Below are 20,640 nucleotides of genomic sequence, written 5' to 3'. Positions count from 1 at the left end.
AAACACTGAGCTTAGGTAAACCTCTTCCTGTGTACTGGCCATCTGGGCTTACATGTACACTATTTCACACTCATAGAGAGTATAATCAAATAGGCTATTATGGTTCTTGCAACCACTGCAGTAAAGTTTTGGTTGGACATGTGGCACATTTTTCAGAGGAATTACATGAATGCCATGATTTGACAATAAAAAATTAGGCTGCATTTAGACAGGCAGCCCAATTCTGATATTTTTTCCCCACCAATAGGTATTTTGACCAATCGCAGATCGTTTCACATTAGATAATTATTAGGGCTGATCTGATTGGTCAAAACAATATCGTAATTATGCCGTATGTCTAAATGCAGCCATAGCTGCTAAGAAACCCTGGGCTAGGTGTTGCTTGTACCATCTATTTCTTATGACATGATGCCACCTAGAGGAGAGTTGAGTATTTTGTGGCTGTGTCCTCAGTCGTGTTTATTCCAGCAACCGAGGAAGAGTCAATGCTGCAGGGTAGTAGCTAACCATTGAACAACTGACTACAGATACATTCATAGTTTGCATGGGCATGAAAAACGGTACAAATGTGATGTCATTACATGATATTCAATCAGAGTACATTCCAAAATATACATAAAATACTGAAAAATAAACATTTAATAAATGATCCCTATATCGTCTTCTCTCAGGGTACTATCAAAAATATCTTATAGTACAATAAAACAATTCTTATAGAGAAATGACTGGACAGTCTTGAGATGAGCCCTCATCCAATATATTAAAATACAACTATAAACACCATTACCCCTCAGCTATACTAGCCATTCTGGATCAACTCTTTTCAAGACGACAGGATAGATTTTTACAGATAAGATCACTTTTTCAAACAAACCTTAAAAATAACACCATATTTTGTTGAAATCCTTTAGATGATAAAATATACCTTTCTACATACATGTGAACCACTAAACCCAACCTAACAGATAATAATACATCTCCAGAAAAAACCTTGATATGCTCAGAATAACCAGGAAGCTTCATTGCTAGGTTGTGGTGTCAGTTATCTGTTATGGTTGAACAGATTCCTGTTTTATTTATTGGCACGGTAGTGTGCCCCCACCACCATATAGTTGTCTGGTGACAAGTCCTTCATGTTGGGGGACTTTCCTTTGGCCCGACAGGTCCTGACCGGGGTGACCGGTGGACTCCGGCAGGGGTCATGCTTCAGCAGGTAACATCCCAAGGTCTCCCAGCCTCCCCCGATGCGCACCATCACATGACGTTCATTCAGCATCTGCAGGAAGAACAAGATGGAGGGGATAGTCAGAAACAGCAGGTACAATACAACCCATGACTGCTATTCTATTTGAGCAACTTAACCAATTCAACCATATCACAACAAAAGTACTTGTTTGTTGCTCAGTACCTAGCTTGGTTTTGAATCGCCCTTTAGCTATGTCTGATTTCAAGTAGGCCAAGGCATAGTAACCTTGGAAAATGTTATGATCCACTCCCCAGACTGAAAGTGCTCGTTGTATGACCCCCCTGAGCCAAGAGAAGATACCCTTCTAATCAAATATTGACCAGTTCCTTCTGCCTGTGTAACAGCTCTCATGAAAGTCAAATTATCTCTGAGCCATAGAAAGAGACATCTTTGTCAAAATCTCATTAAGCCAAATGAAACACTGCCTCATGATGCCAGCTGAGCACATGCAGTGGACTAATCCACAGACATGCACTCACGGGCGCGCACACAGAGGACACAGCATTCATAAATAGTACGTTGTTGTGAAGACACCATGTACATAGTTACACTTAGAACACCTGTGATTGCAGGCAAACACAGACATCAGCACTCTTTAAATCAAGCCCTCTGACAACTACTGCATAGACACCTTCTTCTACACATCACCCGCTGGTCTGGTGCAAACCTGACGCTACCATGGCAACAGCTCTCAAATAATACAGTCGGATTGTAAGAAAATTAAAGCAGCGAAATAGAGGCCGCTGTCTCTTTACAAAGCTGTAGCTCCACACAGACGTCTAGATTCCCAAGAGGCCTTGCCTGGCCATCCGTCCTGTCAACACCGGCCCACCCCCTCCTTCCTTATCGCCCATAACCCCTTCATTATGGAACCATTAAGAATGTGATAATACAAGCAGATTTACACCCCTGCTATACGCCTTCTGTCCTCCACTATGCATACTAATGGCGAGATGGACAGTGGAGGGGTGTAAGTGAATACACACACGCACATACACAAGCAACCACGTGCACACAGACAATGCCTGGTAGTCCCATTTACCAACCCAAGAAGACCCTGAAACGTGATTTGCCTCAGCTGTCCACCGGCAGATTAAAATGTTATTGCTGACAGCGGGGTCAAGTTTGACATAACACACGAACACAAGGATAAGAGGGAGGGAGGGAGGGTGGGAGGGAGGTAGAGAAACACCTATTTATGTTTTTTCCATTCATCAACCTTAGGTTAGGGCTGTCCATACAAATGTGGGATAAAATACTGTAGGCTATAAGGATTTGTCTTTTCAGTAGTCTCTCGAAAGCACTATATTTCAAGAGCTCTATGAGGAAAATATATTTGGGTTACTGTATTTAATTAATTGCATATGTAACAGAACACTAGTCAACACAGAACACTAGTCAAAACACGTTATGACTGTTATGGCTTTCAAAACTCAATATTCACATAGTGGAATTATGCAAGTAGACTTTCTCAGGAATTGTGCACACAACCCCCTGCGGCAGACATCTTCTTCTATATAATCGGATTCATTCTAACAGCCCCTGCCCCCCCACACGTGTGCCGTTACTCCAGCCCATAAGCTGACTGCTGGATTCCCCTGTGTCTTCCTTCCCTGGCAGCTCTATTGATTCTCTCTCCTCATGGTTTGTTGTTGAAAGATTCATGAGAATGATAATGGAGGAAGAGGCCTTCACCCATCATCCACTAGGGGCCATGCTTAAACCATTCCCTTCTGAGGAATATGTATTGTGATTGCATTGGTCATTACATGAGAGATGGAGTAATTGTATAGTAGAAATTCACATGTATCTCACTCTACGGGAGGATCTTGTCACATGCAAAAAGGGCAGTGACTTTAGTATAACCTAACCACCGTCTCCTACTTATTCTTAAATTAAACTACTTTTTTCTTTTAGGTAATCCCATAAAACTTTAATGATTGCTTTAATGGAGATATGTCTTCTTTTTATATCAGTCAGACCACTGCTAAAATATAAAGCAAATGTGTTGTGTTCTGATGGAAATAGGAAGTAATGGAAGTGAGATGATATTGTGAGAGGTTTTAATGTCTCCATTCTCTTCAGTGCCAGACACAGTTACCATCCCTGCTATAAAGCCTGGTGCTTAATTGGGCTTGGAGAAGAAAAGCCTTCCTTTCTTCAAAAGCTGAGAATGCTGCATGGAGCCTTCCAGGGCTAGCATGATTGAAAAATCTCCAGTGGAGAGAGGGGGTGTCATACCAGGCCAGGCTTCAATGACCTGTCTGATTAAATCACACCACTAATGACTTAGTCTTAGTAATCAATAGATTCTGCTCTTTAAAAAGCCAAGCAAACATCACAGTACTCATACATCCAAACAGACATACAGGGGTTATCAGGTCATCACTCCACACATTCACAGGTGCTCTATTCATACAGAGAAGAGAAGTGTGTTTTTTTGTGATTGAGAGAAAGGACTGTGTATCCTACAGGTAGTGCTGTACAGCAGGAGTCGTCAACCTTTTCTGGCTCAGGAACCTCCTCCTCGGCAACCGGCGACCCAGGGACTCCCATTATACATTAGGCGACATTAGAAAGAAAATAAGATATGCTCTTTTCTGGTGTGGATGACAATAATATATATTCTCTTCTTTTTTTGTTATTCACAATGCATTAATTCTGTTGTTGCTAGCGATATTATATATATTTTTTACCCCTTTTTCTCCCCAATTCCGTGGTGTCCAATTGGTAGTAGTTACAGTGTTGTCTCATCACTGCAGCTCCCGTACAGATTCAGAAGAGGCGAAGGTCGAGAGCCATGCGTCCTTCGAAACATAACCCAACCAAGCCACACTGCTTCTTGACACAATGCACATCCAATCCGGAAGCCAGCCGCACCAATGTGTCGGAGGAAACACCGTACACCTCGCGACCTGGTCAGCGTGCACTGCACCCTGCCATAGGAGTCGCTAGTGCGCGATGAGACAAGGATATCCCTGCCGGCCAAACCCTCCCTAACCCGGATGACACTGGGCCAATTGACCGGGCCTCCCGGTCGTGGCCGGCTGCGACAGAGCCTGGGCTCGAACCCAGAATCTCTGGTGCCTTAGACCATTGCGCCACCCGGGAGGCCGCTAGCGATATTCTTAAAAACATTGAATTAATAAAATGAAATACAATCACTTTTTTATAGTATTTTTTATGTATCTTTTTTTGGACCCCCTGCTGTACATGGGCTGCAGACCCACGGTTGAATACCTCTGTACAGTAATAACAGTTAGGATGGAGATGTTGGGCACACAGACAATCTAAAGTGAAAAGGTAACGTAGCCTGGCACAAGTCCATGTTGCTGTAATTAAATCTGTAATTAGCAGTTATGCTCAGGAAACCACAGAAGACTAAAATAAGCCAAAGTGTGTTTAGGGGAGGGCATCTGGAATATCAGGAAAAATACAGAGCTTCAACAGACAAGCGGTTCACATGCAACCAAACCCCAGTCATATGACCTTGGTTGCCGAGAAACACTGAAGGATGAAAGAAAGGAAAAATACCATTAAACCGTCAAGGTACGCATATTTCTCCACTTTGTCAATGTTCGTCCTAAACATACAGCCTCACTGAACTTGCCCATAAACCAACAACATCCCTTGGCTATCCATTTTTATGACCTCCATTTTCTTTGATGTGGCGCAAGGGCATGTTTTCCCATGTCAGACATTTGACTATTACTGAGAAACAGGTGTTCCATGAGTCTAAGGCAGTCATTATATCTAAATGGTTGGTAAAAATAAGGTGTCTGTTGCTCAGGGAAGAATAATAGGAGTGCAGTTGTAACTCAGCGTGTCAGCTTACTGACAAAGACAGCTAAATCACATACTGTTATTGAGTAACACATTCTAAGCCAATGGATTTCAATGAGATTAACTGAGCATTAAAACAGTCTTCTGTTGGTGACCAATTGTCCCCAAAAGATAAGAAACAGCATACGATTTGGTCTGTCAGCTCATTGTGGACAGCAGACAGACGATGCTACAGTGTCAGTCAAGGCCATATAGGGAAAGCTTCCACTGAGGAAGCAATTGATGCATTTCTGGTTCATTGAGCCCATAGAGTGCGACCCCATCCAATTATTGGTAAATGAACTATGGAATTGAATAGTCCATTTCAGAATATATTAGATATGGAGCAACTGAGTAAGATGTGTATTTTGAATTTAATCAAGTATAAATGTTAATTTGACATCATAGCTAAGATTGAACTTTTTGTTTAACAAAATAATATAGAATAACTTATTTGTAAGACACATTCAATACATATTAGGACAAATCAAGTAATACAAACCTGGGCATGTTTTAATAATACCTTTTTCCCATTAGAACTCAGTCTACTGTTGCCAAGCAACCCTGTATCCCATGGGGCTTTGCCTGGAACAAGTCCTTCTCTATAGATTCCCACTTATTGCAGCTTAGTGCAGCAAACACCCTCATTGCTCAATATATTTCAATCAACATTCTTAAATATCACATGATTAAAAAACAAACACATAAGGAAATGCAAAGAATGTAATATGTTTGTATTAAGTCAATACCAACAAATTAAATCGTTACATTTCCTCATGTGGTTGTTGGTTTAAATGAATGTTTATGTCCATACAGTATGTGTCCTATAAATGATGTCACTCACTGCTGTATAGAACAATATAAATATAATCTACTTCCATGGTTTCATGCAACTGCCTGAGGTTTATTAACCCCGACAATTAGGGTGAAGGAAGGGGTTTTGACATACTCGTACGTAGAGGACCTTCTCCCCGACACGGTAGCATCCTTTGGGATGCTTCTCCACAGGGAACTTAGTGGGGCAGCTGCATGGTGAGTCCTCGATAATGTTTCTCACCTGAAACACAAAACATCTCTAAGATAAAGCAAGCAAAGACACAACCTCCTCCTACCCGTAGGCTATACCTACCAGCATTATCACCGCTAAGAATGTTTGCTAAACAATTGGAGAGGAAGTCTGGTGTGCTAGACTAGGTCAATACTTAAGATCTTTCCTACGATACAGTCAGCGGGGCAAGATGACACTGATTAGCTACTGTATTTCTCATTACATTGATGGGTAATTCATGGTTACTTTAGGCCTATTTGAGAGTAGGTACTTACTATGTCATCCAACAAGTCGCATGTGCTTGGCGTTTTCTTAGCAGATGATTTGCTTGGACGACGCGCCTTGGGCTTAGGTGAGGGAGAGGGTAATGGTTGTGATGGAGGTGACGGCAGTGGTGGAGGATGTGAAGGAGGAGGTGGAGAGGGGGAGACAGGGGTCTCTGTAAGGCTCAGGGCTGAGATAGGATCTGTGGTTGGTGTTGTGGGAGGGGTCTGAGTGGAGGTTGTGACGATGGTAACAGATGAGGTTTGAGTGGAAGTTGTGCTAGTGGTGGTTGACGAGGATGAGATGGAAGTTGGAGGAGTAGGGTCTACTGGGGCTTGAGAAGGGGGTGGGCTTGGACTGGGAGGTGGGGATACAGAAGCAGGGGGTGTAGGAGCACGGAGCAGCGGTAAGATTAAGGGAAGAGTTGTGGGTGAGGGGAAGGCCAGAGGTGATGATGAGGTGAGAGAACCTCCCTCCTCCCTATCTATCTCTCTCTCCAGCTTCACCAACCCTGGGGGCTCCACACCATACCTAAAAGCGAGTCAGTGAGACATCATGACTGTTCGATGGTTAGTAAAGAAAGATTCCATGAACTGAGAATAGCGCAGTTGTGCAAGTCTCTGAGTGAATGATGTACACAGAGTCATGACAACTCACCTGGCTGAAATCCTTCCCAGCTCCATAAGACAGAGACACACCTCCCGAGGCTGTTTGTGGAGCACTGCCCATAAAGCACCCACAAGTTATGTGATGGCTAAACAAATAGTGTCATATTAATGTATAAAGCCTTAGGACATGAACAGCAGCTAAATGTGCGTTTACATGAACGCCCTTGACAAACCATACAGACTGTCAGGATGTCAGGGCACAAACAAACAACCTTCATCCTGCACCAAGCTATTTGAATTTCAGCAGGCACACAGACTAAATTGAATAAAGATCAAACCAATGTGTTTACATTTCAAGAACCACAAACATCACACATGCTACCCATTAACAACGAGTATCATTCAGCTGCCAAAGAGATGCTTGCAAAGATATAACAGGACATTATCTGTGAGGAAAATGAAAACAAGAGCAGCATTTTGAATACGGGTGAATGTCAGTGAGGACTCAGGAGGGGTTATGCCTTTCTCCAGAGCCCAGCTACCTTTGAAGCTGAACTCAAATCCCTGCAGGCACCAGACACGTGGGTAAAGAAAACGTGGGCATGCAGGCTTAACACAGCACGCTCAATGCCTGTAATCATCCGTAGTCTTCAAAGTTAGGCTCTCCAAAGTGATTAAAATACTTATCAAAACATATCTTGTTCTAAACATGTCATTTCATTTCACAGGGACAGAAGGTGTGGTTTTGTTTTGGAGGGAAAGGAATCATGGATATACTGTGTAGTTAAATTAACTTCTCTCAGTAGCCTAACATGAAAAGGAAGCACCACCAAAGCACAAAAAAATGGGAAGAGTTATGGTATTATAGTTCAAATGTGAGACACATTGGACACAGGTAACCTTTGATCTTTGAAATTGGCAATGAAGTTCCTTGTCATTGCTCTATTCTGTAAACCCATCACTACACCAGGGATGCAGCAGGGAAGAGGGAGGAGAGAAAGCAGGAATAGAGTAGAGCAGACATAATGCCACAAATACACAGTATACACTTACATGTGTACGTTGAAGTACAACAATTTAAGCAATTACGTACGTATGAAAATATACAGTATGAATGACTTTAAAATTCCTGTGTCAAACATAACTATTGAAAAATACAGTAGGCATCATGTACATGTCCTATCATTCTGAGTGCAATTCACCAATAAGCCAGTTGAGTCAGACTAGGGGGCAAACTGATGTGTATGGCAGTTAAACCTACACATTAACTCTCTCAGTGTCATGCATGCCCACGCTGGAACATGCCCAGGTGGAATAGGTATACCGCACACACAGTTAATATCACTAAATGTGGTCAACATGCTATAACTAGTCTCCCATGTTCCGCAGTACTGAAGGCATCAAACAGAAACAGAGGTGAATGAGTGATACATGATCCTAAGACAAGACAATCCAAGTCACAGAAGAAAATACATCATCCCACTATTCAGGGTACAGAGTCAGCTAGCGCTGTGAGCTGACCTGCTTTCCAGCTCCACCTGAACATCTGTCTCTTTCCTTCCTTTTAAACCATCTCACCCACTCGCTAAATCCTCTACAGCTAGTGAGGAAGCATGGCTGGCCTTCTCATAGGGACAGTCACAGATCAAAGCTAGGAAGTCAGTGGAGGACAAAGACAGGTGACACTGGAGTGTTTTCCAAGTGGGGCCATGCTTCTACAGGACAGAGAAGAGGACAATGGGACACAGAACAGTCTTTCCACAGGGGACAGGCTACTAATCCAGAACAGGCACAAGAAAGAAACCATTCCAGAGACTACTGCCAGAGGCCTCCTATAGTTTGATAAGAGGGTATGAGAGTATATATATGGATGAGAGTAGAGATGGGATAGGGTCCGGAAACGTTTTAAAAGCAGATGTTCTTGTGACGTGTATTACGTGTACTGTTTCTCAATAAGATTATCTCTGGTAAATCTCTGGACGTCACACATCCTGAGCACAGATTAGAATCGGCAGAAGTGTGTTAATGAACTAACTGTAGTCTGTTGCCAATTAGCCACACCATTTCCGTGTTCATGAGTTAATCTGGTAGACTGACAGAGATTTACAGATTCTCTCTTAGACAACTTGATGGATATTGGCTGTTTAAGGACAGATTTGTGTCCTGTCAGTGCCAGACGGAGATGGACAAGCAAGTAGGCACTTACCCAAGCCTTCAGACTCAAACAGGTAGGTCTCATCCACACCAATCTTCCGACACCAGTAGAGGAAGTTGGCAGTGTTGTCCCGGGCAAAGAAAGAGCCAGAAGCAGCATCAGCTCGCCAATGAATCACCCTGCGTACGAAGGTCTGGGGAAAACACACAGGGACAATCACCAAGTCAGTGTCAATACTCCGATTCATCTCAATACACTGAGTATACCAAACATTAAGAACACCTTCGAAATCCACAGGGATGCTGGCTCATGTTGACTCCAATGTTCCCCATAGTTGTGTCAAGTTGGTTGGATGTCCTTTGGGAGGTGGACCATTCTTGATACACACAGGAAACTGTTGAGCATGAAAAACCCAGCAGCATTGCAGTTCTTGACAGAGCCTGGCACCTACTACCTACCATACCCTATTCAAAGGCACTTATATTTTTTGTTTTGCCCATTCAGTCTCTGAATGGCACACATACACAATCCATGTCTCAATGGTTTAACATGGTATAATTAGTGCATTATAATTATTAATAACAGCTCTTTTCTATTTTATTTTTTATTTAACTTGGCAAATCAGTTAAGAACACATTGTTATTCACAATGACAGCCTAGGAACAGTGGGCTAACTGCTTTGTTTGGGGTCAATCCCACTACATTATCCTCTTAGCATCAATTATTTTCTTACAGGCCCAATATAGCCATTTTTATGTCAATATCAAATCATTTCTGGATAACAATTAAGTACCTCACTGTAATAGTTTTCCATAAACAGTTTAAAAAAGAAACAGAAATAGCATTTTAGCAAAAAAACTATTTCTCAAGCTAGAATTTTGCTGGGACTGTCTGGGAGTGGTCTGAATGGGGAGGGGAAAACTGAAAACTAACTGTTAATGCCAGGGAGGTTTGGAATTCTCTTTGTTATTGCTCTATTAACTAATTTACCGCCAAAACTCCATCCCACCAAAACAGGCTGTAATTTCAGGCAGTCTTTTCAAACAGCTCTTACACTAAAATTGCATTATCCTCATTTTCACAGTATTATTCCAACCTCATAGTGTGGAAATGTATTTAAACACAACAAAATCACATTTTTGACTGCACTGGGCCTTTACCTAATTAATCGCCTAGTGATTCTGTGTAAGATTCTAAACAATATTGAGTAATTTTTTTATGAACATAGGAAACAGTTACTAGTAAACGCAATTCAAGAATGACAATGAAGCGTGGCATTATGCAGTTCTCAGTCAGTATCAGTATCAGCAGCACTCTGAGAAGGGGTGAGGAGAACCACAGATGGTGACTTCAAAACCAGAGACTCTCAGTGAAACATTCTGTCCTTTAATGTCTACTTTCAAGTGATGCTAGGTTAACATAATAAAAAAATACACCAAATGTACACCAGAGACGGCTCAATTGCAGATCGTATCTTAAGACTGAGCCACTGAAATACAGACATCTGTATGGCATAAGTAAGTTGAGATCATGTATTGGGAATTGGGATCATGTAATGTATGCTGTCTATGGTCATATATGTTTGTATGTTACCTTGCCATTGCTGGCTTGGATCATCCTCTCCTGTAGCTCCTCGGCCAGCTGGCACAGCAGAACCCCATTATCCAGCCTGTCCATCAGGCTGTCAGCCGTGACCTCAGAGTCTGTGGTGAGAAATGTCAGTCACCAACACCATGATAAACAGGCCACAGAAAGGGGAGCCCATTTGACATCAAATAGTTGTCTTACATCATTGTGTGCTTTACATCTAATAATAATGTTTTATAAAAAATGTAAAAAATCTGTACATGATAAGTGACTATATAGTGGCTACATACTGATCATGTAGAGCATTATATGTCATTACACAGGTGTTTTTGTCCGGAGGTTACTACTCACTGTGATGACACAGATGTACTATACTGCTCCGGCATTATTTGTGAATAATGATAAGGGATAATGGGACCTTATTATTAACGACGTCATTCTCATGCAAACTTCCTGGTTGTATGTACACCTAGAAAATACCTATGTGTGGCTTTGCATTGTTGCAAGTCGATCCCTATGTGTAAGTGATGGATATTATCTCGTCATCTCCCCAACACAGACACACACAGGCTGTGACATGTTCAGGCCCTTCCTGGCTTCCTTCCAATAATATCTTAACAGGGTTCCTTTCAGTGACCAGACATGCAGGAGTATTTCAAGGATTTAGGTTAATGTGTGCCTTTCCAGTTCAGAACACCAACAAATAGCTATGTCCCCATTATCCAATATAAAAAGTATGATCCAGTTTCATGTCCTCACATAACCTGTATGTCATTGGGTGACATTTTTATTGATGTTCAGAAATGACAAAAATAGGCCTATGTTGCACAAGAATTGAGCTAAACCAATGCATCACATTATCTTAGTCATAGTTCAGACACATTCCTTGTTAAAAGTGTTTTAAAAGCCCCAAACCCCAAGATGGTTACAGGTTTGTTGCAGGTGTTTCGTAACAACATAAAAACCATGTGAAAGTCACCCTACCCAGAAACATGTTGAGCCAGAGAGCCAGGTCCTCTCTCATGGGCAGCAGGCTGGCCTCGTGGCGGCTGGGGAGCCATTTGGTGTACTGCTGTGGGCTCTCCAGACCAGGCCCATCGTGGTGCTGTTTGGGACTGAGGAGGCAACATATTCCGAGCCCAGTGAGATGTATTGGACTGTATTGGTCGTCCTCTGTTTCTACCAGACTGTTCATGGTTCCCTCCTCTTTTGCCTGCAGGACAGGAGGAAAAGAAGCTGTTAATATTATATTTAATTCATATTTAAAATATTTTGTATTGTCACTTTTCTAGATTTGCAACATTTGAATATGTCACATCAAAGGAGGGAGTTGGAGAGCTTATTTGTGGTGCGGCATTTCTATCTGTAAATCAGCTCTTTGTCAGAGGGGCGTCGACCTGTCTGTCAGCCTCTGGTACAGTATGTTTTCCTGGAGTTTCAATATTTTCTGCACATTTCTAGTTGTATACATCAGGACAGCCATTCGGTATAAAGTTTTAATAGCCTACTACAGCAAGAGTTCAACCCAACTCAAACAAGCTCTAGCCTCTCGTTCAGTTGACAGTAAATCGAATGGTGTGGAACACTCTCATTGACCCTAACCAGGCCTAGGAGCACTCCACACCTTCCTCCCAGAGCAGGGGCCAGGGCAGGGGCATACAGCTGAGACAGGAGCCAAGTGTGGGCCAGGTCGGGGGGTGGGCTATGAGAGTCAACAGAGCACAGTAGGAGGACTGTCCACCAGACTCCCACATGAGCGGAAAGGTCTGGAGTTGGTGGAGGTCCGGGCAGGAGAAGGTTTTGGCACAGGTAACTCGTAATGGTCTTCAGTGTGGAAACCAAAAGCATGGATGATACACATACAGACAACATACTAACCCACAGAATAAACACATACACAAACACTATGGACCATGTATTCACAAACATACAAAATACACGTACTGACACAAGAGATCACACACAGAGCCTACATACACACAAATCTTCACACAAACATGAACACACATGCACCAACCTTTTGTCATAACTGTTAGTGTAACTGATGTCAGGGAAGGATTTAATAGACAAACATCTAAAGCCAAGAGCCAATCCCCTGGCACTATTCTATGCCTCATTTCTCCTCTTTCCAGACAAGTATTCATCATAAAGGCCAACCCCATGCAGAGACATGCTTTGGCTTCCCATAATCCCCACAGAAAACAACACATGCACCGGGGTTGTAGAAAAGGACTGAATAAAATATACTGGTCAACTTCAACAAACACTGTTCCCATAAGATGCCCAGATTCTGTGGTATGTACATAACTTCAGATGTGCCGTTCATTTCAATTGCCAAGAAAATGTGAGTTCTGTTTAAAGTCACAGACTATCGGAAGGTTAAACAAACTGACTGCTGACAGGGACGTAACCCCCACAGAAGCCATCACTCTAATTGTACTGAAAATAGCATTTGTTGATAGCATACACATGTGCAAACAGTATAATTTCAAGGTAATGTCCTATTGTCTTCAAATATTGACTAAGGAGCTGTCATGCTGTCACATAGGCAACCACATGAAAAAATACAACAGTTTACGATAGAATTCTACAATAAACTGTAGTATACTGTAGAATACTATAATACACACCGTAGTATCCTTCTATCATGTGTAGTACCTACTATAGGATGTTGTACTATACTATAGAATACTATAGCAAATACTACAGTATTTAATTTGCATATACCCTGCCCATTCCCCTCCCTATATCAAAATTTGTCTCACCCATAATTGAGAAACATACATGAAAAGTATAGAACATATACTGTATTCCCTACAAGTTTTAGAAAAGAGCAGAAGCGCTGAATTATCCGTTCAGAATTTCTCCAGTAGGTTTCCTGAAGAAGAAAGCCTCCACTTCTATGTCAAAGATAATAAAACAAACACACTATAGTAAATACTACTGTAATGTCCGCAAAAACACTACAGTAAATACTACAGTACACTACAGTCCGCAAGAATACTACAGTAAATACTACGGTATACCGTACTACAGTCTGCAAAAACACTACTGTAAATACTACGGTATACCATACTACAGTCTGAAAAAACACTACTGTAAATACTACGGTATACCGTATTACAGTCTGCAAAATCACTACAGTAAATACTACGGTATACCGTACTACAGTCTGCAAAATCACTACAGTAAATACTACGGTATACCATACTACAGTCTACAAAAACACTACTGTAAATACTACGGTATACCGTACTACAGTCTGCAAAATCACTACAGTAAATACTACGGTATACCGTACTACAGTCTGCAAAATCACTACAGTAAATACTACGGTATACCATACTACAGTCTGAAAAAACACTACTGTAAATACTACGGTATACCGTATTACAGTCTGCAAAATCACTACAGTAAATACTACGGTATACCGTACTACAGTCTGCAAAATCACTACAGTAAATACTACGGTATACCATACTACAGTCTACAAAAACACTACTGTAAATACTACGGTATACCGTACTACAGTCTGCAAAATCACTACAGTAAATACTACGGTATACCGTACTACAGTCTGCAAAATCACTACAGTAAATACTACGGTATACCGTACTACAGTCTGCAAAATCACTACAGTAAATACTACGGTATATGGTACGACAGTCTGCAAAATCACTACGGTATACCGTACTACAGTCTGCAAAAACACAACAGTAAATACTACGGTATACCGTACTACAGTCTGATAAATCACTACAGTAAATACTACGGTATACCGTACTACAGTCTGCAAAAACACTACAGTAAATACTACGGTATACCGTACTACAGTCTGCTAAATCACTACAGTAAATACTACGGTATATGGTACTACAGTCTGCAAAATAACTACGGTATACCGTACTACAGTCTGCAAAAACACAACAGTAAATACTACGGTATACCGTACTACAGTCTGAAAAATCACTACAGTAAATACTACGGTATACCGTACTACAGTCTGCAAAAACACTACAATAAATACTACGGTATACCGTACTACAGTCTGAAAAATCACTACAGTAAATACTACGGTATACCGTACTACAGTCTGCAAAATCACTAAAGTAAATACTACGGTATACCGTACTACAGTCTGCAAAATCACTACAGTAAATACTACGGTATATGGTACTACAGTCTGCAAAATCACTACGGTATACCGTACTACAGTCTGCAAAAACACTACAGTAAATACTACGGTATACCGTACTACAGTCTGCAAAAACACTACAGTAAATACTACGGTATACCATACTACAGTCTGAAAAATCACTACAGTAAATACTACGGTATACCGTACTACAGTCTGCAAAATCACTACAGTAAATACTACGGTATACCGTACTACAGTCTGCAAAATCACTACTGTAAATACTACGGTATACCGTACTACAGTCTGCAAAATCACTACTGTAAATACTACGGTATACCGTACTACAGACTGCAAAAACACTACAGTAAATACTACAGTATACCGTACTACAGTCTGCAAAATCACTACAGTAAATACTACAGTACAGTACATTCCGTTAAAACACTACAGTAAATAATACAGTACACTTCAATCCGCAAAAACACTACAGTAATTACTATTGTATATATTACAGTTCTTTTTCACTACAGTATTTATACAGTGCATTCAGAAATGATTCAAACCCCTTAACTTTTTCCACATTTTGTTACGTTACAGTCTTATTCTAAAATTGATTAAATTGTTTTTTCCCCCTAATCAATCTACACACAATACTCCATATTGACAAAGCAAAAACAGTTTTTTATAAATGTTTATGAAAAACAGAAATACCTTATTTATATAAGTATTCAGACCCTTTGCTATGATGCTCGAAATTGAGCTCAGGTGCATCCTGTTTCCATTGATCATCCTTGAGATGTTTCTACAACCTGATTGGAGTCCACCTGTGGTAAATTCAATTGATTGGTCATGATTTGTAAAGGCATACAACTGTCTATATAAGGTGTCAAAGTTGACAGTGCACGTCAGAGCAAAAACCAAGCCATGAGTTCGAAGGAATTGCCTATAGAGCTCCTTGACAGGATTGTGTTGACACACAGATCTGGGGAAGGGTACCAAAAAATGTCTGCAGCATTGAAGGTCACAAGGAAAACTGTGGCCTCAATCCTTCTTAAATGGAAGAATTTTGGAACCACCAAGACTCTTCCTAGACTTTCAGACCATGGGAAACAAGATTCTCTGGTCTGATGAAACCAAGATTCTTTGGCCTGAATGCCAAGCATCACATCTGGAGGAAACCTGGCACGATCCCTACGGTGAAGCATGGTGGTGGCAGCATCATGCTGTGGGGATGTTTTTCAGTGGCAGGGAATGGAAGATTAGTCAGGATCGAGGGAAAGATAATTGGAGCAATGTACAGAGCGATCCTTGATGAAATCCTGCTCAAAAGCGCTCAGGACCTCCGACTGTGGCGAAGGTTCACCATCCAACAGGACAACGACCTCTAACAGCCAAGACAACACAGGGATGGCTTCGGGACAAGTCTCTGAAGGTCCTTGAGTGGTCCAGCCAGAGCTCGGACTTGAACCCAATGAAACATCTCTGGAGAGACCTGAAAATAGCTGTGCAGCGACACTCCCCATCCAACCTGCCAGAGCTTGAGAGGATCTGCAGGGAAGAATGGGAGAAACTCCCCAAATACAGGTGTGCCAAGCTTGTAGCATCATACACAATAAGACTCAAGTCTGTAATCGCTGCCAAAGGTGCTTCAACAAAGTACTGACTAAAGGGTCTGAATACTTATGTAAATGTGATATTATTTGCAAAAATGTCTTTGTCATTATGCAGTATTGTGTGTAGATTGATGAGGGGGAAAAAAACTATTTAATCATTTTTAGGCTGTAACATAACAAAATGTGGAAAATGTCAAGGGGTCTGAATACTTTCTGAATGCACTCTACTATAGTTAACTGTAAATACTACAGTATACACTACAATGAATACTACAGTAAAGTCTGACAAAACACTACAGTGAATACTACAGTATTTATGCCATAGCATGCTATAGTATTTTTTCAGGTTGGCAGGACGGCCTACATAGTTTACGCAACACAAGCCCCAGGTTAAGGAATACACCTGGGAGACCTGGGAGTTGTGTGGAATCCAGGCAGGTAGGAAGGGGGAGGAATGGCTGCTACTACCTATGTAGTCCATTTGCTAGTGAAAGCAGGTAGATGGCGCAGCAAGCACACAACCTACAGCAACAGTAGTAGGTCAATGTACCAACAAAGCCCTCAACCATGGACAGATCAGATTGATGACCTTGTAGACTTACGGTCCCTCTATGTTCGTCATTGTGACTTTAGTAGGGTGGCTTTGTAAATGCACCATGCAGGCCTAGGTGAATAGACGGAGGCCTGTTTGTCATGTATGTGGCTGTTTTTCAGGCTGATCGGCCCGGGCCTGGGAGCCTCACACTCTAACAGAACACACAGGTGCCACATTCACACATTTACTACAGGACAATCCAGGCACCTGTGTTCCTAGACAAAAGGGGTCTTTATACTCAAGGCCGAAAATACATTCACACATACTGTATGTACACCCACACACACGTGCACACATACACAGACACCCACGTATACACAGGCGCACAAAAGCCCATACCTGCATTGATATTATGTCTCTACCTCATTTATCTAGTCCTACCTAAAATCTCTTTAGCTAGTACAAGATTTCCTTCAGTGACATTTTGGGGGCCTGTTACTGTGTTGCTTAATCATTGATTGTGTCTTAATGGCAGGGAACAACCTCACAGGGAAACAAATCCATTAGAGGAAACAAAAAGTTTAGAATTCTACTGGTAATATCAAACTTAAGAATGTGTGTAGTATGTTCCTGTAATGCCAAAGCGGGCCATTGAAATTGAAATTCAAAAGACTGATTGATGGTCTGGTTCCCTTTGCCCGAGCTGGCCCTAACCTGGGCTCTGTCATGGGGACGGGTCTGACGGCTCTGATGCTGTCTCACATCTGGCACCGGTAAACAAGTGTCCTTTCAACAGGCTGAGAGAATATTTTCATCTTGAAATTATAGTACCTTCTTTCAGGCTTCAAGAGTTTGAGCAGAAAAGACCTCAAACTGACAATGGCTTGTCCTGACACAAAGTCAATTGCCAACAGCAGTGTGTTGTGGTATGTACTTAGGCACTTTACTAAACACCACTGATTGTCAAGTGGAACTAATTGATCACCAAACAGCCAGCAGGCTTTATGTGGCAACTATGAACAAATATCTATAGATGCTTTCAAAGACTTCCCCTGATCTAAATATCAGTTTTCCAAACAGTTTGAATGAACAATTCAGAGAAGATGGACAATCATAAGTTGATGTCCAACAGCATTGCTGGAAGCTACACCATTCTGAAACAGCATTTGAACAGAGATCTGGTGTCCCCAATTATCGAGTCTCAGATTTAAACAGCTTCACTGGGGTAATGCGACCCTGCTGAACACAGATACTGTATTCAAAGGGTTGGTTGCAGGGTAGGTAGACTACATCATGCTGGGCTCCAGGCCCGGTACATGGCTCTGTCTCAGCTGGTTCCAGACTAAATAAACCCCAGACCGGCAGATAGGATTGTAAGGTCAATTGCCCATTGCTGTTTATACACCTTGAACAACGGGCCTTTACTCTAGAATTCCACTGGACATTTTCTTTTTACTAGGCCACTATAATCAAACAGAAAAAAGGAATTTTAGCATGGATGGTGCTAAGGAGACATTTATCAGATAAACAGTGACTGCAGCACAAGCTGTTCATTGAGTGATTATTGGCCCAGCCATTGCCCTCTGGGCCACAGATATACATCAGTTCCCTGGTTGGAAGTTGGTCCAGGGTGATATGTACACTTAGATCAGTTCTTAGATCAGTTCTAGTAAATATGAGATGTTTTTCTTCATGGAGTACAATTTTGAGCACATCCCATACTAATTTCGTTCACAAAAAGTATTCTATGTTTATATAAAAACGTATTACATTTATATATATATATATATATATATATATATATATATATATATATATTATATATATATATATATATATATATATATAAAACTGAAAAATTTGCATCTTGTTTTAGAGGGCAAGAAGGCGAGTTTGATTAATCCATGAGTGCAAATCTGAATGCCCTCTTTTGCTATACTCGCTACTTTCAAACTGTGTTCTAAAATATATATATATATATATATATATATATATATATATAAATATATATAAATAAATTGAATGAATCTTAACATTCATTTTGAACCTGAATATATATAATGAATGTTAAGGTTTGGCAATGCAGCTGTCATTTACCATCTATAACTTAGGATTTATTACATAAAAGGAATGCTACCGCTTGAAACCATCACTATTTCACTGATATTTCAATGATAAACTAATGCATTTTGTAAAATACATACATTTTATCTATAGCTTCACTTTTCAGATCACAGGTCACAAAGTCAACAACTGGTTTTTCTAGTAGGCCTAGTGGTGAGTAGTAGAAAGTACAATTAGTGGAGATAGTGGTCAAACTAAACAAAAAACACAGGCTATTTATGAATCATGTACAGCCATCACCATCCTCATCAATGACCTTCATTATTAAATATTCAGAATATCTTAATCAACTTTCGGCATAGAAATAATACAGTATAAAGGAAATACTTACAGAGTCAATGAGTAAGTATAACTGTTCAATAAATCCCCCCATTAAAAATCAATCAACAAAGAGACTGTGTGTGTCGGCACAGCAGCACCAAGCATCACTTACAAGTTATCTTCTCAGGTCCGCTAAACGGAAAATGTGCAATAAGAACGTAGGCTACGTCCACTTCTCAATGAAACACCCCTGTGCGCCTGGTCAAAGCTGCTGGTGTCATCTTACAAGCTGTAGGTGTTACGGCTGTCAACGACGTTGGGACAAGAATAATAAGTTGTTCATATGTCGAGGTCCAATGTCAAAACTTTTCGCAACTGTTTTGTTTGATGACTCCACCTTATTGCTAGCCTACATGGAATGGATGACGCGCCAAAAATCAAAAGACACGAGGTGACAGTTCTGAATTTCAAGATACTGCCTGCACATAGTAGTCATAAAGACCACCCACACAAGTAACCCCTGCACGTTTTAATAGCAGATGGAGATGATTAAAGTCTCCGCGGGAAACTTGCTGGTGGAGGACTGACAAAACAGTGGTGCTGAGTGCTCAAAGCAAGAATGTCCAGTACTCACCATGAGACAGGGTAACATTAGCGATGACTAATGTAAGAGTTCTACATTATTTATAGTGGAATCCAGATACAAAATAATAGGGACTTGCTCTGTGACTAACACAAGTCTGCCTTTTCTCTAAGGTCTATGTCAATATGGGTGGCAGCTCAGCTACCCAAGTGAAGAGGAAATTCAACAACTTTTGGACAGTGGAAATTGATTATATATACATGTATATATATATATAAAAAGAAACCAACGCATTTAGTCCCTATCCAGTTTTACCTATGTCTTTTACCGATTAATGGTGCCTTTTAAATATTTGTTAAAGGCCTCATAGGATTCAGGGACATGGCAGCGGGTAGTAAGGGTGCTGAGGGTGCTGCAGCCCCTCTGATAAATCACAATAAACAAATAATTAATATAAACCAATATAATATTAACAAATATTTATAAATAATTTAAAAATAAATATATATTACTCCTGTATGAGAGGAGCCAAAAACTCTTCAGCAGAGCGGGGAGAAATGCACTCAGGTAGCTCAGAAATGTAACCTGATGAGGGTGAGGATGAATTTCCTGGCAGGTGCCATGAAGACCGCTGAGTTCGGACCTCGTCCCGGTGA

The 20,640-nt window shown here is 41.1% G+C and overlaps 1 protein-coding gene across 2 annotated transcripts; it reads right to left on the bottom strand.

The window, feature by feature from the left end:
- Nucleotides 1-41: 41 nt before the first annotated feature.
- On the bottom strand, nt 42-19,855 carry LOC118360156 (growth arrest-specific protein 2-like). Of its 2 annotated transcripts, none has more exons than XM_035739384.2 (8): nt 19,574-19,855; nt 11,715-11,943; nt 10,737-10,846; nt 9,195-9,336; nt 7,038-7,101; nt 6,392-6,911; nt 6,018-6,125; nt 42-1,276 (listed from the first exon to the last, which is right to left on the bottom strand). In XM_035739384.2, exons 2-8 carry the CDS (start codon nt 11,923-11,925, stop codon nt 1,073-1,075), a joined length of 1,359 nt encoding a protein of 452 aa, XP_035595277.2. In that variant the 5' UTR covers nt 11,926-11,943; nt 19,574-19,855; the 3' UTR covers nt 42-1,072. The 2 variants fall into 2 exon arrangements, with proteins under 2 accessions (XP_035595277.2, XP_035595268.2); XM_035739375.2 differs by lacking the exon at nt 19,574-19,855 and adding an exon at nt 19,472-19,556.
- Nucleotides 19,856-20,640: the final 785 nt, after the last annotated feature.

This window comes from Oncorhynchus keta, chromosome 2 (genome assembly GCF_023373465.1).
Source record: "Oncorhynchus keta strain PuntledgeMale-10-30-2019 chromosome 2, Oket_V2, whole genome shotgun sequence".
Lineage (NCBI taxonomy): Eukaryota > Metazoa > Chordata > Actinopteri > Salmoniformes > Salmonidae > Oncorhynchus > Oncorhynchus keta.
This window is presented reverse-complemented; position numbering and strand designations above follow the sequence as displayed.